The sequence below is a fragment of the Oncorhynchus nerka genome, linkage group LG7 (assembly GCF_034236695.1).
Source record: "Oncorhynchus nerka isolate Pitt River linkage group LG7, Oner_Uvic_2.0, whole genome shotgun sequence".
Lineage (NCBI taxonomy): Eukaryota > Metazoa > Chordata > Actinopteri > Salmoniformes > Salmonidae > Oncorhynchus > Oncorhynchus nerka.
Window position 1 is genome coordinate 59,803,631 of NC_088402.1, and position 26,384 is coordinate 59,830,014.

The following is a 26,384-nucleotide window of genomic DNA, read 5'->3' on the forward strand; positions in this document are numbered from 1 at the left end:
TCCTCAGACGAAGAGGACAGCTGTTACAGCCTCGAAGCAAGCATAGAAGTGATTTAGCTCATCTGGTAGGCTGGTGTCACTGGGCAGCTCGCGGCTGTGCTTCCCTTTGTAGTCTGTAATAGTTTGCACGTCCTGCCACATAAGATGAGTGTCGGAGCCGGTGTAGTATGACTCAATCTTAGCCATGTATTGACGCTTTGCCTGTTTGATGGTTCGTTGCAGGGCATAGCCGGATTTCTTACAAGCTTCCGGGTTAGAGCCCCGCACCTTGAAAGCGGCAGCTCTACCCTTTAGCTCAGTGCGAATGTACGTACAGTCACTGTGGGGACGACGTCCTCGATGCATTTATTGATAAAGTCAGTGACTGGTGTGCATCATTACATTTTAACCAACCTTGATCAGGCAAAGGTTATAGTAAAGTAAGACGCATATACAGATTTTGTTGTTCAAAAGTTACCATGCATTGTGACATCAGGAGGAAATCAGTCGTCACATTGCTTGCTTAGCGAGTACCACTTCCCCCGATTAGGCTCATACCTGGCTCAAACTCGGGACCTCTGCATTGCTAACACACTCCTTGAGAACGCTCCAACAGTTTGAGCCACCCAAAAGGTACCAACATTTAATGTTCGACATGGAGTGAGCTTATGGTACGTTCTTAACGTCCTTAACTCAGTTAAACATGGCTAACAGTCCCACCAGTGTCATCCTTTGTGTGTGTGTGTGCATGCGTGTGTGTGTGTGTGTGCGTGCGTGTGCCTCACCTTGTCTGTCTGTGGGGTGGCCTGTGTGGACGTGGTAGAGGGTCTGTTGACTCTGCCGGATGGCTGCGGTGAGGGGCAGGTCCGCGTGCATCACCCACTCTTGGTTGTTGCCGTTGACAACCGCCTCTGTGGGCATGGCTAGAGACTGGCGCTTGGGCACATCCTTAGTTAGGGTCGCTAAGGACTGTTTCGCCTAGGAGGGAACACAAACACACACACACACACGGACACACACACACATCAGCCCCATGCGGCATTACCATCGCCAATTTTACAATCTATTCCTACAGCAAGATGGCTATTCACGACTCTTCGCAAGTGAGTGTGAACGTTCATAATGTATGTGTGTGTTTGGGTGCGATCAAGTGTGCACATGTATATAAAACAGCCAACTACAATAGTGACACTGCTGTGTGGGTTTTGGTCTCTGTTGGGCTTTCTCGTCTGTCTGTGTTTCATGAAAAATTCAGCCGTACGCGTGTTCCCCTTTGATGTGTGAAATCGCTCACTGATGCTGAGAGATGGACAGAATAGCTAGGGGAAGTGTTTACAGCCAACACACAGACAGAGAAAAAGAGAGAGAGGGAGTGGGGTAGAGAGAGGTGAGGGAGAAGTGGGGGGAGAGAGAGAGGATGTGAGAGAGTGACAAAGACATGGGACAAACACCAAATTGAGAGATTGCATGCAGAATTCTGCAAAAATATACTCTGTGTACAACGTAAAACTCCAAATAATGCATGCAGAGCAGAATTAGGCCGATACCCACTAATTATCAAAATCCAGAAAAGAACCATTCAATTCTACAACCACCTAAAAGGAAGTGACTCCAAATCTTTCCATAACAAAGGCATCACCGACAGAGAAATTAACAATGAGAAGAGTCCCCTAAGCAAGCTGGTTCTGGGGCTCTGTTCACAAACACAAACAGACCCCACAGAGCCCCAGGACAGCAACACAATTAGACCCAACCAAATCATGAGGAAAAAAATGGTGAAATACAACAGTGTGCAATCACAGCAGCAACATTTGTGACCTGTTGCCACAAGAAAAGGGCAAGCAGTGAAGAACAAACACCATTGTAAATACAACCTACATTTATGTTGATTTATTCTCACTTTTCTACTTGAACTATTTGTACAACATTACAACACTGTATATAGACATAATATGCCTTTGCAATGTCTTTATTATTTTGGAACTTATGTAAGTGTAATGTTTACTGTTCATTTTTTATTGTTTATTTCACTTTTGTTTATGATCTATTTCACTTGCTTTGGCACTGTAAACATATGCTTCCCATGCCAATGAAGCCCCTTAAATTGAGATTGAATTGCGAGAGAGAGGGAGTAAGAGGGGGGGGGGGGGGGGGGGTAGATAGTGAAAGAAAGGGGATGTGGGGGAAAATAGAAAGAGAGCATGAGAGCGAAATAGATCATCATCATCGTCACCCCTAGGGTTGCAAAGCTAATGGTAATTTACCAAAGTTACTGGAATCTTCTGTAATTTTGGTAATTAACAGGTTATTTATGGTAATCTATGGTAACTTAAGTAATTTATACTTTTATAACGTCATTCATATTTACTATTCATTTTTTTTATATCTGCGTCTATATTGTCTATGAGTTCCTGGTGGATAGACCATATGGTTCAAGAGGAAATAGCCTAATTACTGAAAGAAGCATCTAATCAACAATGGCATTATTTTCAATTAACTCTGCAACTCCTCCAACTATTTACTTTTTTCACAACTGCCACCAGTTTGGTGCCAAAACATATTATTGACATAGTAAAATAAATATTAAACACCAAGGGTATTTGCTAAGTTGATGGTTTATAATAATTTATTTTGAAATCTTATTTGATTATATTATATACACTAAACAAAAATACAAGTGCAGCATGCAACAATTTCAAGGATTTTACTGAGTTACAGTTCATATAAGGAAATCAGTCAATTGAAATAGATTCATTAGGGCCTAATCTATGGATTTCACATGACTGGGAATACAGATATGCATCTGTTGGTCACAGATACCTTCAAAAAAAGATTGGGGAGTGGATCAGAAAACCAGTCAGCATCTGGTGTGACCACCATTTGCCTTAATGCATCATGACACATCTCCTTCGCATAGAGTTGATCAGGCTGTTGATTGTGGCCTGTGGAATATTTTCCCACTCCTCTTCAATGCCTGTTCGAAGTTGCTGGCGGGAGCATCCCAAACATGCCTGGTGAGTATGCAGGCCATGGAAGAACTGGGACATTTTCAGCTTCCAAGAACTGTCTACAGATCCTTGCGACATGGGGCCGTGTATTATCATGCTGAAACATGAGGTGATGGCGGTGGATGAATGGCACGACAATGGGCCTCAGGATCCCGTCACGGTATCTTGGTGAATTGAAATTGCCATCGATAAAATGCAATTGTGTTCGTTGTCCATAGCTTATGCCTGCCCATACCATAACCCCAACGCCACCATGGAGCACTCTGTCCATAACGTTGACATCAGCAAACTCCTCGCCATCTGTCCGGCACAGATGAAACCCGGGATGTATCCGTGAAAATAACACTTCTCCAGTGTGCCAGTGGCCATTGAAGGCGAGCACTTGCCCACTGAATTCAGTTACAACGCCGAACTGCAGTCAGGTCAAGACTCTAGTGAGGACGACGAGCACGCAGATGTGCTTCCCTGAGATGGTTTCTGACAGTTTGTGCAGAAATGCTTAGGTTGTGCGAACTCACAGTTTCATCAGCTGTCTGGGTGGCTGGTCGCAGACGATCCCAATGCAAGAGGAAGTCAGATGTGGAGGTCCTGGGCTGGTGTGGTTACACGTGGTTTGCAGTTGTGAGGCTGGTTGGACATACTGCCACATTCTCTAAAACAACAAAGGAGGTGGTTTATGGTAGAGAAATGAACACTGAATAATCTGGCAACAGCTCCGGTGGACATTCCTGCAGTCAGCACGCCAATTGTACGCTCCCTCAAAACTTGAGACATCTGTGGCATTGCGCCATGTGACAAAACTGCACATTTTAGAGCGGCCATTTATTGTCCCCAGCACAAGTTGCACTTGTGTAATGATCATGCCGTTTAATCAGCTTCTTGATATGTCACACCTGTCAGGTGGATGGATTATCTAGGCAAAGGGGAAATGCTCACCAACAGGGATGTAAACAAACGTGTGCACAAAATTGAAGAGAAAAAAGCTTTTTTTGTGCATATGAAAAATGTCTGCTAACTTTTATTTCAGCTCATGAAACATGTGACCAACACCTTACATGTTCTGTTGATATTTTTTACTCAGTGTACTTTACATGTGATAAGGCCACACAGCGGGCCAGAGATAAGTAGACACCTGTGGTAATCTAAATGATCCAAAACAGCCACTAGATAACTTGTGATAAATTACATAAAATCCTTGAAATTCTCCGAGTTGGGCATCTCCGGCGCGGCCCACGCTTGGATTGCGTCCTACCTGACAGGTCGCTCCTACCAGGTGGCGTGGCGAGAATCTGTCTCCTCACCACGCGCTCTCACCACTGGCGTCCCCCAGGGCTCTGTTCTAGGCCCTCTCCTATTCTCGCTATACACCAAGTCACTTGGCTCTGTCATAACCTCACATGGTCTCTCCTATCATTGCTATGCAGACGACACACAATTAATCTTCTCCTTTCCCCCTTCTGATGACCAGGTGGCGAATCGCATCTCTGCATGTCTGGCAGACATATCAGTGTGGATGACGGATCACCACCTCAAGCTGAACCTCGGCAAGACGGAGCTGCTCTTCCTCCCGGGGAAGGACTGCCCATTCCATGATCTCGCCATCACGGTTGACAACTCCATTGTGTCCTCCTCCCAGAGCGCTAAGAACCTTGGCGTGATCCTGGACAACACCCTGTCGTTCTCAACTAACATCAAGGCGGTGGCCCGTTCTTGTAGGTTCATGCTCTACAACATCCGCAGAGTACGACCCTGCCTCACACAGGAAGCAGCGCAGGTCCTAATCCAGGCACTTGTCATCTCCCGTCTGGATTACTGCAACTCGCTGTTGGCTGGGCTCCCTGCCTGTGCCATTAAACCCCTACAACTCATCCAGAACGCCGCAGCCCGTCTGGTGTTCAACCTTCCCAAGTTCTCTCACGTCACCCCGCTCCTCCGCTCTCTCCACTGGCTTCCAGTTGAAGCTCGCATCCGCTACAAGACCATGGTGCTTGCCTACGGAGCTGTGAGGGGAACGGCACCTCAGTACCTCCAGGCTCTGATCAGGCCCTACACCCAAACAAGGGCACTGCGTTCATCCACCTCTGGCCTGCTTGCCTCCCTACCACTGAGGAAGTACAGTTCCCGCGCAGCCCAGTCAAAACTGTTCGCTGCTCTGGCCCCCCAATGGTGGAACAAACTCCCTCACGACGCCAGGACAGCGGAGTCAATCACCACCTTCCGGAGACACCTGAAACCCCACCTCTTTCAGGAATACCTAGGATAGGATAAAGTAATCCTTCTCACCCCCCTTAAAAGATTTAGATGCACTATTGTAAAGTGGCTGTTCCACTGGATGTCTTAAGGTGAACGCACCAATTTGTAAGTCGCTCTGGATAAGAGCGTCTGCTAAATGACTTAAATGTAAATGTAAATGTAAATGTTGAAAGTTACCAAAAGGCTGGTACTTTACTGGTAAGCTTTGAAAGTTGCCAGTAATATACCCTTCCTTTGCAACAGTAGTACCCTCATCCGAATTATCATAATCATCAACCCATCATCATCATCATCATCACCACCACCAAAAACGTCACCAACCTCTTAAATGACCCGTTCACAATCCTTAGGACAGAGTGCTAAGCATTTCCCTGGTCAAACCATGAGCCCATGTGTGGAACTCAGATGTTAGTTCATTAATTCATCAATGCACTTCCCTAACAACTACACCAGATGATCCTTCTAGTCACTCCGAGTTAGATGAAACCAAGAAAAGGGGTCAATCAGATTGAGAACATTCAAATCATTCACAAATCGACTCAAATAGGGATCATTCCATCAAGAGGTTATCGGACCATTGGCATCAACCAGGGGGTTAGTGATGCACGTGCATACCAGAGCTGGGTTCAAATAGTATTTGATTGCACAAGCCTGTGTGGAGTGCCAGAAGGACGGGATTGGCTCTTTTCTGGACTATTCGAATGGTTTTTGTTGCGCCAGGCAAGCTCCATCAAGCACAACTAAAGCATTTGGTGGATTTCAAATACTATTCGAACCCAGGACTCCCTAAATGAATTTCACACTGGGGAGAAGATCAGGGGAATGGCGGCACGCTTTGAAATAGAGCGACGTGGCGGGGGTGGGGGTGGGGGGGGGGGGGGGGTGTCACAAAGAGAGGCGAGCAGGGGGTCCGTTCTTACCGACATGACCCTAGGGGAAGGCTCCCTGTCGACGGGGCGATCAAACACCCAGTATTCCATTTTCTGTGTCACACTGTTACTTATCTGAGGGAGGAGACAGGAAGGGCACACACACACACACACACATACACACGTTGAGAGGGGCTGCTCTTCTGTGTGTGTGTAGAAGGAGTGTAATGGTCCAGCAACAGATGGAGCAAAACTCTGGGTTTCTTACCCTGACTTGCTAAACGGGCTCGAGCGTGTGTGTATTTGCAGGTGTGTAATTCTTCTGTGTGTTTCAGGCTGTATGTACAGTTGAAGTCGGACGTTTACATACACTTAGGTTGGATTCTTTAACAAACTATAGTTTTGGCAAGTTGGTTAGGACATCTACTTTGTGCATGACAAGTAATTTTTCCAACAATTGTTAACAGACAGATTATTTCACTTATAATTCACTGTATCACAATTCCAGTGGGTCAGAAGTTTACATACACTAAGTTGACCGTGCATTTAAACAGCTTTCCAGAAGAGGATGTCATGGCTGTAGAAGCTTCTGATTGGCTAATTGACATAATTTGAGTCAATTGGAGGTGTACCTGCGGATGTATTTCAAGGCCTACCTTCAAACTCCATGCCTCTTTGCTTGACATCATGGGAAAATCAAAAGAAATCAGCCAAGACCTCAGAAAAAAAATTGTAGACCTCTACAAGTCTGGTTCATCCTTGTGAGCAATTTTCAAACGCCTGAAGGTACCACATTCATCTGTACAAACAATAGTACTCAAGTATAAACACCATGGGACCACGCAGCCATCATACCGCTCAGGAAGGAGATGCGCTCTGTCTCCTAGAGATGAACGTACTTTGGTGTGAAAAGAGCAAATCAATCCCAGAACAACAGCAAAGGACCTTGTGAAGATGCTGGAGGAAACAGGTACAAAAGTATCTATATCCACAGTAAAACGAGTCCTATATCGACATAACCTGAAAGGCTGCACAGCAAGGAAGAAGCCAATGCTCCAAAACCGCCATAAAAAAGGTTTGCTACTGCACATGGGGACAAAGATTGTACTTTTTGGAGAAATGTCCTGTGGTCTGATGAAACAAAAATAGAACTGTTTGGCCATAATGACCATCGTTATGTTTGGAGGAAAAAGGGGGTGGCTTGCAAGCCAAAGAACACCATCCCATCCGTGAAGCACGGGGTGGCAGCATCATGTTGTGGGGGTGTTTTGCTGCAGGAGGGACTGGTGCACTTCACGAAATAGATGGCTTCATGAGGGAGGAAAATTAAGTGGATATATTGAAGCAACATCTCAAGACATCAGTCAGGAAGTTAAAGCTTGGTCGCAAATGGGTCTTCCAAATGAAGAATGACCCCAGGCATACTTCCAAAGTTGTGGCAGAATGGCTTAAGGACAACAAAGTCAAGGTATTCGAGTGGACATCACAAAGCCCTGACATCAATCCTATATAAAATGTGTGGGCAGAACAGAAAAAGTGGGAGCGAGCAAGGAGGCCTACAAACCTGACTCAGTTACCTGACCAAACCTGATCAAAATTCACCCAACTTATTGTGAGTTAGCTTGTGGAAGGCTACCTGAAACATTTGACCCAAGTTAAACAATTTAAAGACAATGCTACCAAATAGTAATTGTGTGTATGTAAACCTCTGACCCACTGGAATGTGTTGAAAGAAATAAAAGCTGAAATAAATCACTCTCTCTACTATTATTCTGACATTTCACATTCTTAAAATAAAGTGGTGATCCTAACTGACCTAAGACCAGGATTAAATGTCAGGAATTGTGAAAAACTGAGTTTATGTAAACTTCCGACTTCAACTTGTATGAGTGTGTGTGTCTCACCATGGCCAGCTCGGCCTCCAGCTCCTTGATCCTGTTCTCCTTCAGGTCCAGTTGGGAGCGTAGGGCGCCGGAGTGCTCAGTAGATTCCTTAGTCTGCCGCCGTAGGTCCCACTTCTCCCTCTCCAACAGGTCCTTCTCCTTAGCCAGCACTTTCACCGCATCCTCACTCTCCTGACAGGCAGAGAGAGGGGGGTAGTGGGCGATTTGGGGGAGAGAGAGGGGAGAGTAAGAGGAGAGGGGCACACATTCATTAATCTTTTCAATTACTTACAATGACATAACAAGTTAATGACAATCATTATCCTACTTCTATGATTTGTGCACTTTGTATCTTAATAAAAGCTAATAAAGCCCTGTGTGTGTGTGTGTGTGTGTGTGTGTGTGTGTGTGTGTGTGTGAGACGTGTCATACTTTTCTGTGCTGTTCGTAGTTGCGGATGAAGTCACGGAGCTGCTCCTCTCGGCTCTCCAGTGTGGCGTAGAGCTGCTGCATCTGGTTGACCAGATCTGCTTTCTCCGCCTTCAAACGCTTCCGGTCCGCCTTCATCGCTGTGAAGAGAATAAGAGAGTCAGTTAGCATAGTCTCTATACAGAGGATATATGTTCAGTTCTATGTTTGTTAACATTATTGTCACAAGTGTACGGTGTCCATATTAGGATCGTCTCAGAAGGACTATTCCATTCCAAAGCAGAGTTGAATATCTACTAATACTACTAGTAATACACAGTGTGAACACTAACTACAGTACCACATTTGTTGAACTGTGAGAAAAGGCAAAGTACACACAAGCACAATGCACTTCTTTTTAAATTCAGTTGGGGACAAATGAGCAGTGTATAGAGATCCTTCGATAAGCCTGCTCTTGCATGTCTAATGCTGAGTGGGAGCTTGTTGATGGAAAAGTGAATCAGAGATGGGCCTTTATGTCAATCTCTTCATCTCAACTGCCATTTAAATCTTACAGAGCCTGAGAGGGATGCAGAAAGGTGGACCTCCACTCTGTCACTTAACCCAGCCGTACTGCAGAGTGGGGATCAACGTAGATAAACACCTGCTCTGTTTCTCTGCTCTTTTCTCTTTGATTCTCCCTTAAGTTATATCGATTTAATCTAACCACATTTACCTCATGACTTTGGTTTAAGCTGGGAGATGGCAACATCTCTCTCTCTCCACATCTCTCACATAGCCAAGCCTCCAGCTGGGTCTCATTAATTAAGTTCCATTGCAGACACCGCAATTGAGCGACGTTCACAGACTGCATCTGGGGGTCGCTCACACACTCGGACGGACGCATCAACCCAGCGCCAACTTTTCACAAGGACAGATTCACCCTCTTTTTACTCCCTCTGCTCACCCGCAGTCTCCGGGAGACCAATCCCCATGCCAATGTAATGTATGACTGAGCCACCTGGCCGGACCACAAAAACAAAGAGATCCCCCTCATTGGTCAGGCCGACAGGAAGCTTCGCTCCTTTCTGCACCTGCTACAGGAAATTCTATCAAAGCTCCCTTTGAGCTGAGAGAAAAAGTGGCAGAGCAAAAAAATAAATAATAATCTCGTATTTGGCAACAAAAACTTCCTCTACAACCCATAGAGGCAGAGCCTTGTTCGTTGTTACAGTTCGTGTGTGGTGCGTTCATAAATAGACAGAATTAGGAGGGATGTGGCGTTGTCTCAGTTCCTTCAGAGACCCAGAGGTTCTGCTTTAAGCCGGACAGGTGAGACAGGAAACCGCCAGAGTGCCACCTTCACTGACAACCATATTAATGACTTCCATTCTCAGAGACACGGATGGCTTCTCCAAGACTCCAGCCACTCCAAAAGTCATTATCAGATGAGACAGGGCAAACCACCAGGGAACCGGGCAAACAGACCTGGAGCTAATGTCGTGTGTAGAGTTTGAGGACCAAAAAAACCGAACTGAACGGATGTCTTTTCATACAGTGTCTCTATGATAAAACCAGCAACTGCTCTCCCCTCGATGTGTGTGTATGCGTGAATGTCCGTATGTGGGTGTGAGTGTGTTTATGGATGAACGCGTGTGTGTGTCTGTGTGTGTGTGTGTGTGTCTGTGAACATACGTGTGCGTGCATCAGCTCAAGGGCATTCCAGGTAACAGCGGGAGTGAGAGGAGAACAAAACACACTGGAAAAACACAAATGCATTACTAGCAGCGGGACACGGACCAATCTTGTCCATCTACCCACGGTTCCTGCAAAACACTTCACAGACCATAACCCTACCTCATTCGCTCTACCCTATCTCAGCATTGTCTATGAGACAAAGGCATATGTGGTTTGTGACCACACATTGCACACTCATTTTTGATTACAGCTGTCTTTCTTTCATAATGTGGCACTCTATTCCCTACGTAGTGCACTATTGAGCCCGATTGGCCCTGGACAAAAGCAGTTCACTATATAGTGGCTTCATTCATTAGTGTGTGTGGATTGGAACATTATGTTCCTGTGGGAACTTTCGGTTACTCGAGAGGCTCCTACGCCCTGTCCTGTGTGACTGAACCACAGTGAGTCCCATCATGCTTAGGGTCATGTATAAAAATGCTGGGCAGGCACAGTTGCCAAAAGAAACCTACAGGCCCGAGTGCTTGTTTCCCACGGTGAAGGGTTCTGTCGGCTCTGTTATGGTGTGGCGTGCATTTTCCTGACATGGTTTAGGTCCCCTTACAGGCCAATGTAAACACCAATAAATGCAGCCATTCTGAGTGATCACCTTCAACCTATGGTGAATCATGTCTATCCTGATGGGAGTGGTCTCTTCCAGGATGACAATGGCCCCATTCACTGCACACGAGTGGTCTCTGAATGGTTTAATGAGCATGAAAACGATGTACACTATATGCGACGTGGTGGTACAACACCCTTTATGTTGGTGTTGCCTTTATTTTACCTTAAAATCATATGTTCATATGTTCATCAAATATTACCCTACACTGTACTACAAAGGGGGGGGGGGGGTCACTGTAAAACATAATTCCCCTGGCTGACCTTTGACCCTTACTGCTGCAGAGATCCTGTAGTTTACGAGCGAGCCAGGGGAGCTACCATTTAATAATGGATCAACCATTCCTCATTAACTGCTAGTCCGGGGACTGCGAAGACCAGTAGCAAAGACATTTCAGTGGGGGAATCTGGGCAGGAAAGCAGCAGAGACTTTGATAAAAGATAAAAGATGAAGATGAAAATATTTCAAATTAAATTGAGCTTGGGCTGAATTTGCAAAACCCAACACACTTGATTATTCGATTCAGTCGTTACTGTGTGAATCTGCCACATACAACTTGGCACTGCAGTGTTACTTTTAATTTGAACGCACCCACCATTTATCGACCGTAGAGGAGATTTTAATTTAATTTAATTCACTTCTGACACATAGCAAAGTAACTCTCTGTATCTATTCAGCAGCTAAGACCAAATGTGGCACTGGTGGTTTTTCATCGAAATAAGACAATTAGCAGCAGCTACTGTATGGATACCACCATTCACAGATTCTAGCTTTTCAGACCTCTCTATGTCTGTCTCATTACTCTAGTGTAAGGTCTGTCTTTCCAGGCAGAGTATATGAGGCCTGGTAATGAGGAGAGGGGCCAAGCTGATTGTTGAGGCGAGCCACCAATCACAATTCATTATACTGAGATGCAATTAATGAAACCTTTAAGAGTTCCTTAAAGAGGACCATCGCTGTAGAGTTTTTCAATGAATTTTGATCGGGTGATTGGTTGTTCTCTTGATTGGGGATAGGTGGACAAAGGTACCATAGGCAACCACTAGGTGGCACTGTGAACCTAAATTACAACTCCCTGGAGACAAATTGACTGAAGATTGAACTACGAAGCAGTTCGAATATCTCTTAGACGAAACAGCTGCCAGCAAAAATAATTACATAAAGAACCTTGGAAGTTTGGAGCACATTAGCCTGACTGCATTTATGTTTTCCACTTTTCAAATTCAATTGGAGTCGTTTTGAAAGAAGCCTTCATTTGTTAAGGTCTCTAAAACTGTAATTAATTTAATGTGATCGGGTGAAGTGGTCCAACGAGAGCGTGATGACTCTTGTGGGCTGCTCTGTGGTGTTTGTGTGTATTCTACTGAGGAAGGGGTCCAGAGTGTGGGGCTGTGCAGCTTTCAAAACATGTCGTAGTGTGAAATAGCACTAAATGCACTCGGCAGATTGTGCTTTGATGATACATTGGCGTCTGAGGCTTTCATTTCTGACTGCATTGACTGGGAATCCCAGAGAGATAGTCATTGGCCATTGTGGAAATAGCTCATTGAAAACTGGCAGCATGGACAAAGTACGCTTTGAATAATTGATGCTAATTAAACATCCAACTTGTTTGCAGAGAAATAGTCCAACCCAAAAGGGGCTCAGATAAACTGCTAAACACATTGAAATGATAACAGTTCAGTTGCAGTAGCTGGACTGGACATTTCAGTTCAATAGATCTAAAATGGCCCTTGTTTTTTGCCAAGGTAGGTTAGGCTATGTCTAAGCTGCCTCCTTTACTGTTTCCTTCTGCTGCAATTGTCTATATATAGCCCTATCCACTCTATGCCTTGCACCTAACTAACTTGGGTATGTTTCTTACCCTGTCCTTCTCCTGCCCACTCCTGCTAGCTTGAGCATTCACGGGCATCACAACAAACCTACAATTATGAGCGGGTGGCAATTACCCACCAAAACAATTACAGTGTTCAAAGCCCAGTGACCGGCATGGAGTGGGCTGAGCAGAGGGCTTCACACAGAGATGGGGCTGTGTTAGAGGGATACACAATGAGAGGGAAAGAGAGAGAGGGAAGGAGGGAGGGAGATGGCTGATAAGTGCTTATTGTATCTGGGATTGAGAAAAGGAGGGTGGGTGGATTGAAGGTGCCCTTGTTCCACTTTTGAATTAATTTACTCAGATACAAAACTCTCCAAACGTAGGGAATTAACTCACTCAGAGCTGAGGTAGGAACAACACCCTGTATAAAACCCAATGGAACAATATACTGCAATTCTCTGCTGGCATGCAACAGCAGAAGAAACAAGATGCCATCCACGTCTCTGTCACTCATCTGCACCCCTCCAGCCTTCTTTTCCATCCCGATAAACACAAAACCACAGAGTTGTCCTGTATCACATCAATCTTTAGGAGAGGTAATCAAAGTCCCTGTAAGAGCTTATGCTCTCGACACTTTGGGCTCTTTTCCCCAAGCGAGGATTTAGTTTGGGTTAAATCAAACAGAAACAACAATCTGCCTCAGTTTAATTTGCAGCAGTCGAGCATCATTCTATATGACAAGATACTCTCCAGAACACTTCTGTTTCCCACCAGAAGGTACTTCAAACCAAATGGTCCCCCAGCTTGAAGAACTCATGAGTCCTCTAGTGGGCCTATGCTACTTCGCTAACTCAGGTAACAGTAAGGAAGAAAACAGAAGTGCTAGCTAACTGCTTTTGTGTCTCTGACTTCTTCAATATGACGTGCTATTTTATCAAATTGATTACCTAACGTTTAATTGATTACATGATTTAATTAAATCATGCAACAATTAACTCATTAATAACCTGGGGAACCACGGAATAATTAGTTTATATAGAGCGGCTATCTCCCGAATCCACTCTTAAAGATCTTTTATATCAATAGCAGTCAGTCATTAATTATTCTTGACCTAATATCAGTCTTATCTGAACGTCGTAAAATTGTTGGTTATCTGCACAAACTCAGCCTTTACTTATGAATCATCCATACACAAATTACTAACTAATTAAACAATTACAGAATATACAATACATAATAACATTATACAGTAAATACCGTCCCTAGTGGACTGAACAAAAACTGTTTGTTTATAACACGATAGATTCAGAGAAAAGAGAAGGGGGTTATGGAAGGGAGACTAAGGAACAGGGGTCTCTATTGGACCTGGGAAACTATTCTCACATAAATACATATGCCACTAACGATCGCTCATTTGGAAAAGCAATGCATTATATTTACAGGAAGCTGGCTTCAATAGTTGAGCTGGTGATGTGAGGCTCTGGTTTGCCCAGTTAATGTCGCCATCGTCCTTTGTGGCATCTTCCAGGTCGTCGTGTGAGAGGTTCACTTGGTCTAAGAGGTTCATCTCACTCCGGAGATGCTTCCGTGTCGGTCAGTGTTCTCGTACTAGATTTACAGCTGCAGTCTGTTAGGCTGTAATCTAGGACTCACTTCTTCTTGAACGATCAATACTTCAGAGTTCATACCGTTTCACGTGTGAAGCAAGCTCTCTCATTTCCTGGCCTGTATAGTTGAAATTAGCCCTTTTCAACGTGGAGGACAAGTCCTCCCGTTATTTGGAACTGAGGTGAGTTTGTCACGGGGGCTTTTATAGAAATGTAGAAAAGGGGTTGGTTCATAATTTCCAACCAATGTCTATTCACTTGGGAGTGGTTACTGAGTAGTTGAACTTTACATGAGAGACAATTCTAATTTTAAAGCTTAACATCACATTACATCATTTCACAAATAGTTATCTTTACTCATTTATTTTATACAATAATTAGATGCAAGCCTCATAACTGAGGAACCTATATAAACAGAGTTAGATGAATGTGGCTGTACTGTCTTTCATGAGGTCACAAAAATGAAACAAAATGGACCGGGTCGTAGCTGGCTTCTCCACCAACCGTTTACACAAAATAGGAATATTGTTCAATTCTAAAATTCTGGGATGTTGTAGAATTTGGAGGGAGAGTTCCGTTGTTCTACTGTGACACTCTCTCTCCCATACTGCATGGTCAGGGAGACGAGGAATTTACGACGTGGTTGTAAAGTCATAAAACTGCTCCCCCTCCCCTCCTAACAAGAAAGGGGGAGGGTGTTGTTCACATCTCTGCTAGCCAAGTCACTGAAAGGGCTAGCGTCATGACAATGCTAATGACTTGTGTGAAAAGGTTACTGTTCCTTTAACAGGGCCCAGTGTTCTACGGTTGCCATGGTTTAAGTACACATGCTTCTACACCTGCATTGCTTGCTGTTTGGGGTTTTAGGCTGGGTTAATGTACAGCACTTTGAGATATCAGCTGATGTACGAAGGGCTATATAAATACATTTGATTTGATTTGATGACGACAGCGCTACTTTGGCCACATAGGTCCGCTCTCCTGGGTTTAGCTCCCATCTATCAAAACAAACCCACACACTATAATTATTCCTGCTACTGCTCGTAAGTATGCCGAACCAGAGAGAGAAAGCATTCCCGCATTTATGGAAAACAAACAGCACAACAACACAAACATTTAAATGAGCCAAAATGGGGAGAACAGATGTTTCCAAGTTCTGCTTGGCCATGGCTGAAAGTGGCACCACTAGGGACATCTTCAACATAACATGCCATTTCCTGCATCTGGGACCAGGCTGTGAGCGCTATTGACGCTCACGCTAAGATCGCAGTTCCAGTGGTAGGACTTTGACACAGTGTGGTCAGTTTGTGCTAGCTACAGATGACGTCCATCCTTTGATGGTAACAAGGGTGCCACAAGTTGTTATAGTAATGGACCCCCACCTTTAGCTTGATCATAACACCACCTCACTCAATGTGGTTTACTTTGTCATACTTAAGATCACCAGGGGCAATCAGGGGTAATGATATATCAGTCTCTGAGTCATATTTTATTGTATTTGACCCTTTTTCCCTCCCCAGTTTCCATATTGTCTCATCATTGCAACTCCCCAACAGGCTCGGGAGGCAAAGGTCAAGTCATGCGTCCTCCGAAAGATGACACGCCAAACCGCACTTCTTAATACCGGCCTGCTTAACCTGGAAGCCAGCCGCACCAATGATTCAGAGAAAACACCATTCAACTGGCAAACGGGGTCAGCCTGCAGAAGCCTGGCTCGCCACAAGGAGTCACTAGAGCGCGATGAGCTAAGTAAAGCCCCTCCCGGCCAAACCCTCCCCTAACCCGGATGACGCTGGGCCAATTGTGCGCCGTCCTACGGGACTCCCGATCACGGCCAGTTGTGATACAGCCTGGGATTGAACCCGGGTCTGTAGTGACGCATCTAGCAGTGTGATGCAGTGACATCTGCGCCACTGAGTAATGTTTTTGACATTAGCGAGTCACAGTGGGGCTTCACAGAGTGTCATAGTAGCGGGGGGAAAAATGTACAAGCTTAACTATGGGTGTCATGGCAACTAAAGTGCTAGCTAGCTTCTCTTTTACCCTTTGATATCAAACAAAAAAGATAGGGAGGACATATCAGACTGGCCTCAGAATTGATTACCCTAGTACCTGCACCAGCCTATAGTACAGTAGATGACAAAGTACTCGCATGTCACTTCACATTAGTTCTTTGACGATCAGTGCTGAAAGCTATTCCCGAGCAATGAAAACAAACTTCTATTAATTAAGAGATGACAACAAGCAATTTCCTTTGTTCTCCCACGCAGGGGAGCTTGATCATAGAGCAAAGCCGTCCTGCTTAACTTCTCTAGACCCTGTAAGATAACAGAAGCCTCTCTTAATTCAGCTTTCATTACTTGCGATTGCTCTTAGTGTCTGCAGGAGTCTGTTTGCTTTGGCTTTCATTGCAGACCACTCATAAAATATTTAAGTTCAGAGGCTACCCACCGGGCACACACTAGTTCAATCAACGTTGTTTCCACGTCATTTCAACAAAATTACATTGAACCAACGTGGAATAGATGTTGATTTGACCTCTGTGCCCAGTGTGTAGCTATTCAGAGCTAAACATAGAGGCCACAAGTGTAATATTGTGTTATTGTATTTTATACTATTATATTCTATGCTATATTGTATTACTTTCTGTGTAAGAGCGTTGGCCTCTGCCAATGAACAGTTCTAGACACAAAATCCCATGACAACCCGTGAAGTGCTTATTTTGATATCGAACGAGATCATTATTTTTCTTTGAATATAATATAAGACAGCGATATTTCCCTAATAAAAGGATCAATAGATGTGTTACTGTCTTCACTCTATATTGGGATGTGTGTTTGGGCCGTTGCCTTGGGCAACCTTGGTCCTGGATCTCTCTGTGCGTTTGCTTACACACTTTTCACTGTTTAGCCCCCTGTCAGCCCGCTTACTCACCCTGCAGTGCCTCCTTGGCGCGGTCTAGCTCCTGCTCCTTCTGGGCCAGCTGCACGCGGAGCTCGGTGGCTGAGAGCACGTCGGCGGAGCAGCCGCCGTGGCCCTCCTCCAGGTCCTTACTCAACATGTCCTTCATCTGCCTCAGCAGGTGCACCTCCTCCTGGAGCTGGGCCACCTCCTCCCGCAACAAAACTATGGAGGGAGACAAGGAGAAAGAGAGAGGTTAGGGCTCTATTTGTTAAAAGGGTGATACTCTAAACTGTACTGTTAAGTAGGGAGGGAGGGACAGAGATAGTTAGTCCTGCATTGGTTATGGAAATTATGGTAGGCCTACTCTAAACGGTACTGTAAAACAGGTAGGAAAGAAGGAGAGAGCAGGGAAAGGAGCTAGCGAAAGAGATAGAGAGGTTAGGTCTCTATTTGGAATTGATGGTACAGTAAACTGTACTGTAACACAGAAGGGAGGGAGGGAAAGAGAGTCTGGGAGTTTAATATCACAGTTAATTGTTGGAATTAATGGTATCTCAGACTATTCCCTGCTCTTGTATAGCAACACATGGTAGGACGGAGAGATGGAGGTAGAAAGGGGGACGGAATGAGAGAGAGTTTATGTTTGTTGTAAATATTACTGCAAACTGCTGCCCTTTTGCATGACTGTTAGCTGCTGAACAACACAGAGAAATTCAAAGCATGCCAATGAAGGGCATAGCAAGAAAGGCCTCCACTGAAATCATCACTGAAATCAACAGGACAAAGATGGTAAAGTGACTGAAAAAAAGCATACAGAAGAACAAAGGTTGTACAGTATTTAGATAGATGCTTCTACATTCAAACAAACTGAGAACAAGACAGTTCTTCAGAAGGTGTGCTAAGATTAAACTCTGCAGCTAAAACATTGAATGATTTTCATACAAAGAAAAAAGTCCTACTCGGATTAACTGAGACTAATTTATAAAAGGAATGAGTTGAGTCATCCGGCTCAGGAGAAGCTAGAGAAAACAGCTCATCCCCATCTCAACTGCCAAATATCGAAATCAGACTATTCTCATGTCCCAGCGCCAATATCCCAGTAGGACACAGAAACGACACAATAATGAATGGGGAAATTGAGCAGAGAAACATAGGTCTAGTTACATACGCCATTTTCAGTGGAGTGCCAAGGTTAAGATGTGGCTCGACTAAAAATGATTGTGTGCCTCGACTAAAAATGATTGTGCGGCTCATTGCAGAGAGCTTACGATAGGATAATAATATTCACATGTTGGGCCATCTCCAAGAACATAACCTTATGCCTTACTTGATGAAGAAACACAAATGTCTGGATGCACATCCTCTGTAAAAATCATTTGGCATTATTCCCTTTAGAAAATCCATTCCATCTACAGTTTACAAAGGGTTGCTCTATGTGTTCCACAAAAATTCAACATAATACGCTCAGAATTCACACGGGGATGACATCCATAACTAATGTCCTTATTAACTTCCACAGTGGCCAATCAAATCAAGACACTTGGTTGTGTTTGTTGGCTTGATTGTTCCCACCCCCCATCACTCAAATGGCACTACGGTCATATGATCTCTTTCCCGTGGTGGGTGGTGACCTTTCCCTGGAGCGTCCATCTCAACCCTGCTCATTAGTGCCTAGTTGGCACGTCGCCCGCAGCTTTCCCAGCAATCTCCTCTCAGCAACTTGCTTCTCAGCTAACTGGGCTGACTGGAGACCGCTCTAGTATGTTTCCTGTTTCAACTGGGTCATGTTCCTTAAGCACCAAACAGAGGATAACAGACAAACACGGTAGGACTACCTGTATTTGTCTAATAAGAAACTCTCCTTTTTAATTTTCAGTTGCAAAATGTTTCCGTTGCATTCCCTAATGAACATGACCCTGCATTTGCAAATATACCACAGCATTGGCTTTACCACCTCTCACAGAATGCAGCTTGCTACTCATCACTTTGGAAGAGTGTCTTCTCAGAATCTATAACAAAGCTTTCAGAGAATGTCAATGCTTTTGTGATACCTGCATCATGCTGTTATTCAGAACTTTCTGTACTTTCTATTTGTGTTCACCGACTGAAATGAACCTGTAAGTGGCTCCAGGTAAGGGTGCCTGCTAAATAACTAAAATGTAATGTAAAAGGGTTATTAGGGGAGTGGTTGAATAAAACCACCGGCGTGGCAGTGCGTGTCATTATGCTGAGGTGTAGTTAATGGAGCCGATAATAGACGTACATTTTGCAAAGCATCCCAAGCAGTAATACTTCATTGGGAGAGTGAGACCACAGGCCATTTTGGAAACAAATTCACACAACATTTAGTAATGTTTGAGAATTGAATTACTTATTAAGTTAGCCTCTATTGATCGTGCTTGGGCAGCACATTAAGGAGTCATAAGGACGTTGCTGAGCACAGAATATTGGGTTTTATCTCGTCAACACACCACACAAATCATACAAAACAATTACAGGGCTGACTGAGGCAACGCTCACTTGGGTCGTATCCAATCGAAACTGATAAGCGCACGTTCCCAGTGGAAGGCAAAGAAGTGTTCCTGAACCGTTCACTGTAAGAGTAGTGGGTTTGAAGTTTATTATTTCACTGAGAAATGAACATAAAGGTATACTACTGTATCTGTAATAACCTGGTGAACCAGATACACTTTGATTAGATGTTACGTCTCACACCGCAGAACTCTGGGTATCAGGTTGATTGAATAGCATCTTTAGCCTTGTAAAAACATACTATTGCATCAAAGTTGTATGTTAACTTCGTCAGAGGGGATGAGAGAACTAAGTTCACACATCCCATTGAAAGAGACCTCCGGCAAGTACCCAAGCCATTTCTGATGTGTCTGTCTGTGAATACGTTACATTGTAGTTAGCGAGAGTCGCAGCCTCTCTGCAGGCGAGCGAAGCACTGAAACATTCCAGAATGAGAGGTGGTGGTGGCAGGGGAGGAAGATGGCAGCCTATTTGTCAGCGTTTATGCTTCCTTTGAGCTAGGGATGAGGCGAGCAAGCACCACAGCTCTGCATGACAAATGACACCCAGAGTGAGTCTCCCGATAAGTGCAATCTCTCCTGCTCTCCTTCCTTTCCTCCTCAGGACTATCTGGTTATTCACTATCATTGAGGCTGCATGTGTAGTGTGTACTAAGGGGCTGGGCATGCGCTGTGTAGCTACTGCTCTTTTGATTGAAGCATAGTGGCACCCTCATGGCTATGGCCTTCACTGAGATGATAGTAAAATATGAAAGCATACTCTATATGTGGATGGATGTGAGGATGGATGTGAGCTTATGAGACAAATACAGAGTCACACCTGTGAGCTCAATAAACAACTCCTAGTGCAGTGCAGTTGAATCACTAGAAATGGCCTTGTGAGCAAAATAAAAACCTGCATAATAAACAATGTGATCTATAACAACCCATGCAGTCATTCAGTTTGCACAGCTAATTAGTATTCAATCACTCTGGCAGCCACACACGGTTGTGGCACAAAAGAACAGGGGCGCCATTGTGTCACTGACTCGCTTTTGATGCCTCGAGTGAAGCGACGTGTTTGCGCTTCTCCCCACTCAACATTGAAAAGCAAATCATCCACACAATCCCTTCGAACAGGCTTTCTCACTGATCGAGACCACTATTAGCATCATCAAAAACTCTTTCAAATTCACAGGACGAATAGTAGCCTAGCTAGCTTAGCCCCTTTAGTGTCAATTCTTCACATGGACGTCAATAATATACAACAATACAAGGTTTTTGACTGTCAGACTTGTGAGTCTACAGAATGTGAGGTGTGTGATAGACGGTGGATGAAGTTGGTACGATACTGAAGATAAAGCAGTAGGAGTGTTCGTTTGCTGTGGAGCAGCACTGTTAGCGACGGTGGGCTACATGTAAACGAATGAGAGGAATCCGTCAGGGCTGTACATTCTCTCCTCAGGGTTTTGAGGAGTAATGAATCTTCCACTAGCCGAGCCTTCACCGCCACCTGTTCCCCACTGGCTAATACATCCAACTAATTTGTGCTAGCTAGCACACCTGCCAAGTGGCAGCTAGCAGCTATCTCACAAGCCAAACAGGGGCTTGCTTAGCATAGTCACAAACCTTGAGGTAGCACCTGACTCCAGCCAGTTTGAAATTAACTGCTGAAGTGGACCTAGTACACTTGCCAAATGGAACGAACTCAACTGCCTCACTTCAACTAGTACACCTGACTGACCGTTCATCGGTCAAACCATGACTTAACTACAAATTTGCGCTTTCAAAATGATCAAGTTGGCATATCATACTTGAGCTAGCACATTCATCAACTTGTGGCCAGCACCCAACCATGACTCCAAGATTGATTGAAACTTGCTCTTATACAGTCAGTATATAAGCTACTAGGTCTACAACCAAAGCAGTGCTATATGATATTTTGTGTCATTCAATGCCCACAGCACATTCACGGTAAGTTTAAAGCGCATTATAGAAATTCAAATCATTTGGGTGTAAAAAACTTTTTTGGACCAACATCTTATATCATTCTGAGGTTTTAAAGGGACACAATTGAGGCTAATGACCAATGAAATTTGGCTGCTTGCTTGAAACTGTGAAATATGTGCATGCATTAACACCCCTCCATCCCTCCAGCCACTCCTCTCCAATTCACCAAGCAAATCTGCTTCTACTTATCATGATTCATAGAAACAGTAAACAAGATATGTCCATCTAAATGACTGTTTAAACGAGTATATTTGCATAATGGCAGCCATCCTTCAGTTGCTATGCAATGGGATCAGTACATTATGGGACTGGTGTTGCTATCCCCAGTGTCTCTGATGCACTGATGGAGAGATAAACATGACTCTCGCACTATATCAGACAGTAGTAACAAGTACGTGTCAGTTATAAGATGGAGGATAGTCAGAGCTGACAAGACACCAGCTATAAAAGCAAAACATCAGCACCTCTGTGGGAATTCTGAATCAGCTAGCCCTTTCCTGGTATGGAAAAACATGGATATAGTGATATAAGAAGATAATGCAAATATCACTTCTACACAACTACACTTCCCTTGCCTGCCTATCCAAACTCCTTGCTCTGGCTAACAAAATGCTATGCGGACGCTAGTTTATTATCCGCAGAAGATCTGAGTACCTACCCAACGTTTTCCAGAACGTAAACACATTCGAACCGTTCTGATTAGTCCCAGAAATAGATGGGTTGGGCCAGAGCCAGAACATGCCACTGGACCACTGGACCATGCTGTCCCACTTTCATTATTGACTAAAGCAGGTAAAGCAGCGTTTAAAAACATACTGCTACTCTGATTGGTTAGAGATGATCCAATCACTGACTAATTTGTTTTGTACAACCCCCTCATTTTGACATCACCACAAACAACTTCAACAATGGCAGTCTCAGACTGAAGTATGTAGCGAACATAAAGCAGCGGAAGAATTCAGTTTGAGTCGTCAGGAAAACACTGTTCACTACACTTCTACACAACTACACATCTTCACATACCAGTAAGCTTACGTCAATGCCACATTGTCTCTATCAAGGCTCTAGTTCATTGTGTGGCTAAACAAACATTAATTCTATGAAAATGTAAGCATCACTCTTCAAATTTTCCTGCACACCTTTAAGTCTCCATCATTGGTTAACAACAAAGAATTGGGAGAGAGAGTGAACAGTTTGCCTTTATACTACCTTAAAATAACCATAAATCATTGCAATGAGTATCTCATTCCGCTGCACCTCAGACTGTTGTGCACTCCTTTCTCTGGGTTTTCTGTGATTAGCTTTCTCTCCCTTTACCTCTCTCTCCTCTTCCTCTCTCTTCCAATAGAAACAGTGGAGATTCTCGAACCTTACCCGTGTGTCTGAACGGTCTGGCAATCTGTCAGAAGGCTGAAAAGATTTGGCATGGACCCCCTATCCTGTTGCCTAGTTACTTTACCCCTACAGTACCTTCACACCCTTTAGTTTTTCCACATATTGTTGTGTTACAAAATGCGATTTAAATGTATTTAATTGTAATTTTTTGTCAACGATCTACACAAAATACTCTGTAATGTCAAAGTGGAAAAAAATCTCACATTTGTAAAAAAATATATATATATGAATTATATAAAGAAAACACTAATATATGTTGATTAGATAAGTATTCAACCCTGTGCGTCAATACATGTTAGAATCACTTTTGGCAGTGATTACACCTGTGTCTTTTTGGGTAAGTCTAAGAACTTTGCACACTTGGATTGTACAATATGTGCACATTATTATTTTTTAAATTCTTCAAGCTCGGTCAAGTTGGTTGTTGATCATTGCTAGACAGTCATTCAAGCCGATTTAAGTCAAAATTGTAACTAGGCCACTCAGGAACATTCAATGTTGTCTTGGTAAGCAATTCCAGTGTATATTTGGCCTTGTGTCCTGCTGACAGGTAAATTGGTCTCCCAATGTCTGTTGTAAAGCAGACAACCAGGTTTTCCTCTAGGATTTTGCCTGTGCGTAGCTCTATTCTGTTTATTTTTATCGTAAAACTCCCTTGCCGATGGCAAGCATACCCATAACATGATGCAGCCACCACCATGCCTGAAAATATGAAGGGTGGTACTCACAGATGTGTTGGATTTGCCATTTTTTGCAGTTTTACTTTAATGCCTTATTGCATGTTTTGGAGGATATTTTTTTGTACAAACTCCCTTCTTTTCACTCTGTTATTTAGGTTAGTATTGTGGAGTAACTACAATGTTGTTGTTCCATCCTCCGTTTTCTTCTATCACAGCCATTCAACTCAGTAACTGTTTAAAATAGTCACTTTATGACGAAATCCCTGAGCGGTTTTCCTTCCTCTCTGGAAACTGATTTAGGAAGGATGCCTGTACCTTTGCAGTGACTGGATGTATTCAAAGTGTAATTAATAACTTCACCATGCTCAAAGGGATATTCAATGTCCTTTTTTGTATTTTTTTTTACCCATCTACCAATAGGTGCCCTTTTTTGTGAGGCAATGGAAAACCTCCCTGGTCTTTGTGGTTGAATCTGTATTTGAAATTCACTGCTTGACTGAGGAACCTTAGAGATAAATGTATGTGTGGGGCACAGAGATGAGGGACTGTAGTCATAAAAAATGTATGTTAAACACTATTATTTCACACAGAGTCCATGCAACTTATTATGTGACTTATGCAAATTTGTACTCCTGGACTTATTTAGGCTTGCTATAATAAATGGGTTGCGTACATAGTTACTCAAGACATTATAGGTTTTGCTTTTTAATTGATTTGTAAAAAATTTGAAAAACATAATTGGACTTTTATATTATCGGGTATTATTTGTAAGTCAGTGACAAAAAGGTCAGGCTTTAACACAACAAAATGTGGAAAAAAGGGTGTGAATACTTTCTCAAGGCACTGTATCTACCTAAATTACCTCATAAAACTGCTCATCAACATGGTACCGGTACCCTGTGTATATAGCCAAGTTATTGTAACTCATTGTGCATTTATTCCTCGTGTTATAGTTGTTTTGTATAATTTTTCAATTTTTCTCTCTGCATTGTTGGGAAGGGCCTGTAAGTAAGCATTTCACTGTTAGTCTACACCTGTTGTTTACGAAGCATGTGACAAATAACATCTTACTTGATTTGATTTGTCAATGTCTGGTGGCCACGAGGCTGCTGAAATTGGACTTGGCTGGAATGGAAACTGAGGTCTAAATTGATAGGGAATGACAGCAACTGTCTAGAGGGGGGTGCATTTTTTGATTGTTTTTCCCTCTTCAGACTGAGTGAAAGAGGGAGATGGGGAGGGGGGTTCAATTGGGGAGACATGTCCCTGTAGAGTTCTCGTTCTGCTGACTCATTGAGTGGGGAACGGGATGCTAAGGTGTAGCAGAGTGGAAATTCCATCCCAATCTGGGTGCAACCTTACAACCCCTTTGCACACCAACACAACGCCACTCAAGAAGCATCGTCAATACCTCTGAGATCAGAAAAGCCTTTTGTGGCTCTGGCGCAATGGTACTTATAGGTCTCAACGTCACTGCACAATAGCTATCAGACACCTAGTTAACTTTGAATGGGGTATGGTAGTCGTTGCCAGGAACTGCAACGCTGCTGGGTTTTTCACACGCAACAGCTTCCTGTGTGTTTGGGAGTGTAACTCAATATTAGGAAGGTGTTCTTAATGTTTGGTACACGCAGTGTAGGTCCTTGAAAGCTTTTCAGAATAGCTCAGTCTTTAGCTGTGCCTTAAATGAGGCCAGCTGCTGTACTCAACTTGAGTGGGTTGAGTCACTGATGTGATCTTCCTGTCATCTCTTACGCCCCTTGGGCTAGTACGGTGGAGGAGATCTTCGTGGGCTATACTCAGCCTTGTCTCAGGGTAGTAAGTTGGTGGTCTGTTGATATCCCTCTAGTGGTGTGGGGGTTGTGCTTTGGCAAAGTGGGTGAGATTATATCCTGCCTGGTTGGCCTTGTCCGGGGGTATCGTCGGACAACTGGTGTCCTGTGTGGCCACAGTGTCCCCCGACCCCCGGCAGCATCTATGCTGCAATAGTTTCAACTGTTCTGCCTGGTGCTATGGAACCTGTTCACCGGACCTACTGTTTCCCTCCCTCCCTCTGAATGATCGGCTATGAAAAGCCAACTGACATTTACTCCTGAGGTGCTGGCCCGCTACACCCTCTATAACATGGGTGGGCAACTCCAGTCCTCGAGGGCCTGATTGGTGTCACACTTTTTTCCCCATTTCTAGCAAACACAGATGATTAATCAAATTGCATTCTAAGCTGAAGATCATGATTAAGTGATTATTGGAGTCAGGTGTGTTAGCTGGGGCTGGGGCAAAACTGTGACACCAATCAGGCCCTCGAGGACTGGAATTGCCCATCCCTGCTCTACAACCACTGTGATTATTATTTGACCCTGCTGGTCACCTATGAATGTTTGAACATCATGAAGAACGATCTAGGCTTAATGGCCATGTACTCTGATAATCTCAACCTGGCACAGCTAGAAGAGGACTGGCCACCCCTCAAAGCCTGGTTCCTCTAGGTTTCTTCCTAGGTTCCTGCCTTCGTAGGGAGTTTTTCCTAGCCACCGTTGCTAGCCAGCATTGTTTGATTTTTTATTTAATTGTTTTATTTCACCTTTATTTAACCAGGTAGGCTAGTTGAGAACAAGTTCTCATTTACAACTGCGACCTGGCCAAGATAAAGCATAGCAGTGTGAACAGACAACACAGAGTTACACATGGAGTAAACGATTA

The 26,384-nt window shown here is 43.9% G+C and overlaps 1 protein-coding gene across 3 annotated transcripts in view; it reads right to left on the reverse strand.

The window, feature by feature from the left end:
- LOC115132090 (kazrin) overlaps nucleotides 1-26,384 on the reverse strand; it is a 234,991-nt gene that overhangs the window by 24,754 nt on the left and 183,853 nt on the right. For 2 of the 3 annotated variants that reach the window (XM_029664330.2, XM_029664333.2), the window contains 5 exons: nucleotides 17,120-17,311; nucleotides 8,425-8,561; nucleotides 8,014-8,184; nucleotides 6,161-6,244; nucleotides 765-957 (listed from right to left, as the gene is read on the reverse strand). In XM_029664330.2, the coding sequence (XP_029520190.1) occupies nucleotides 765-957; nucleotides 6,161-6,244; nucleotides 8,014-8,184; nucleotides 8,425-8,561; nucleotides 17,120-17,311 (777 nt within the window). The remainder of the gene's footprint in view (nucleotides 1-764; nucleotides 958-6,160; nucleotides 6,245-8,013; nucleotides 8,185-8,424; nucleotides 8,562-17,119; nucleotides 17,312-26,384) is intronic. The other variant, XM_029664331.2, reaches the window with a different exon arrangement.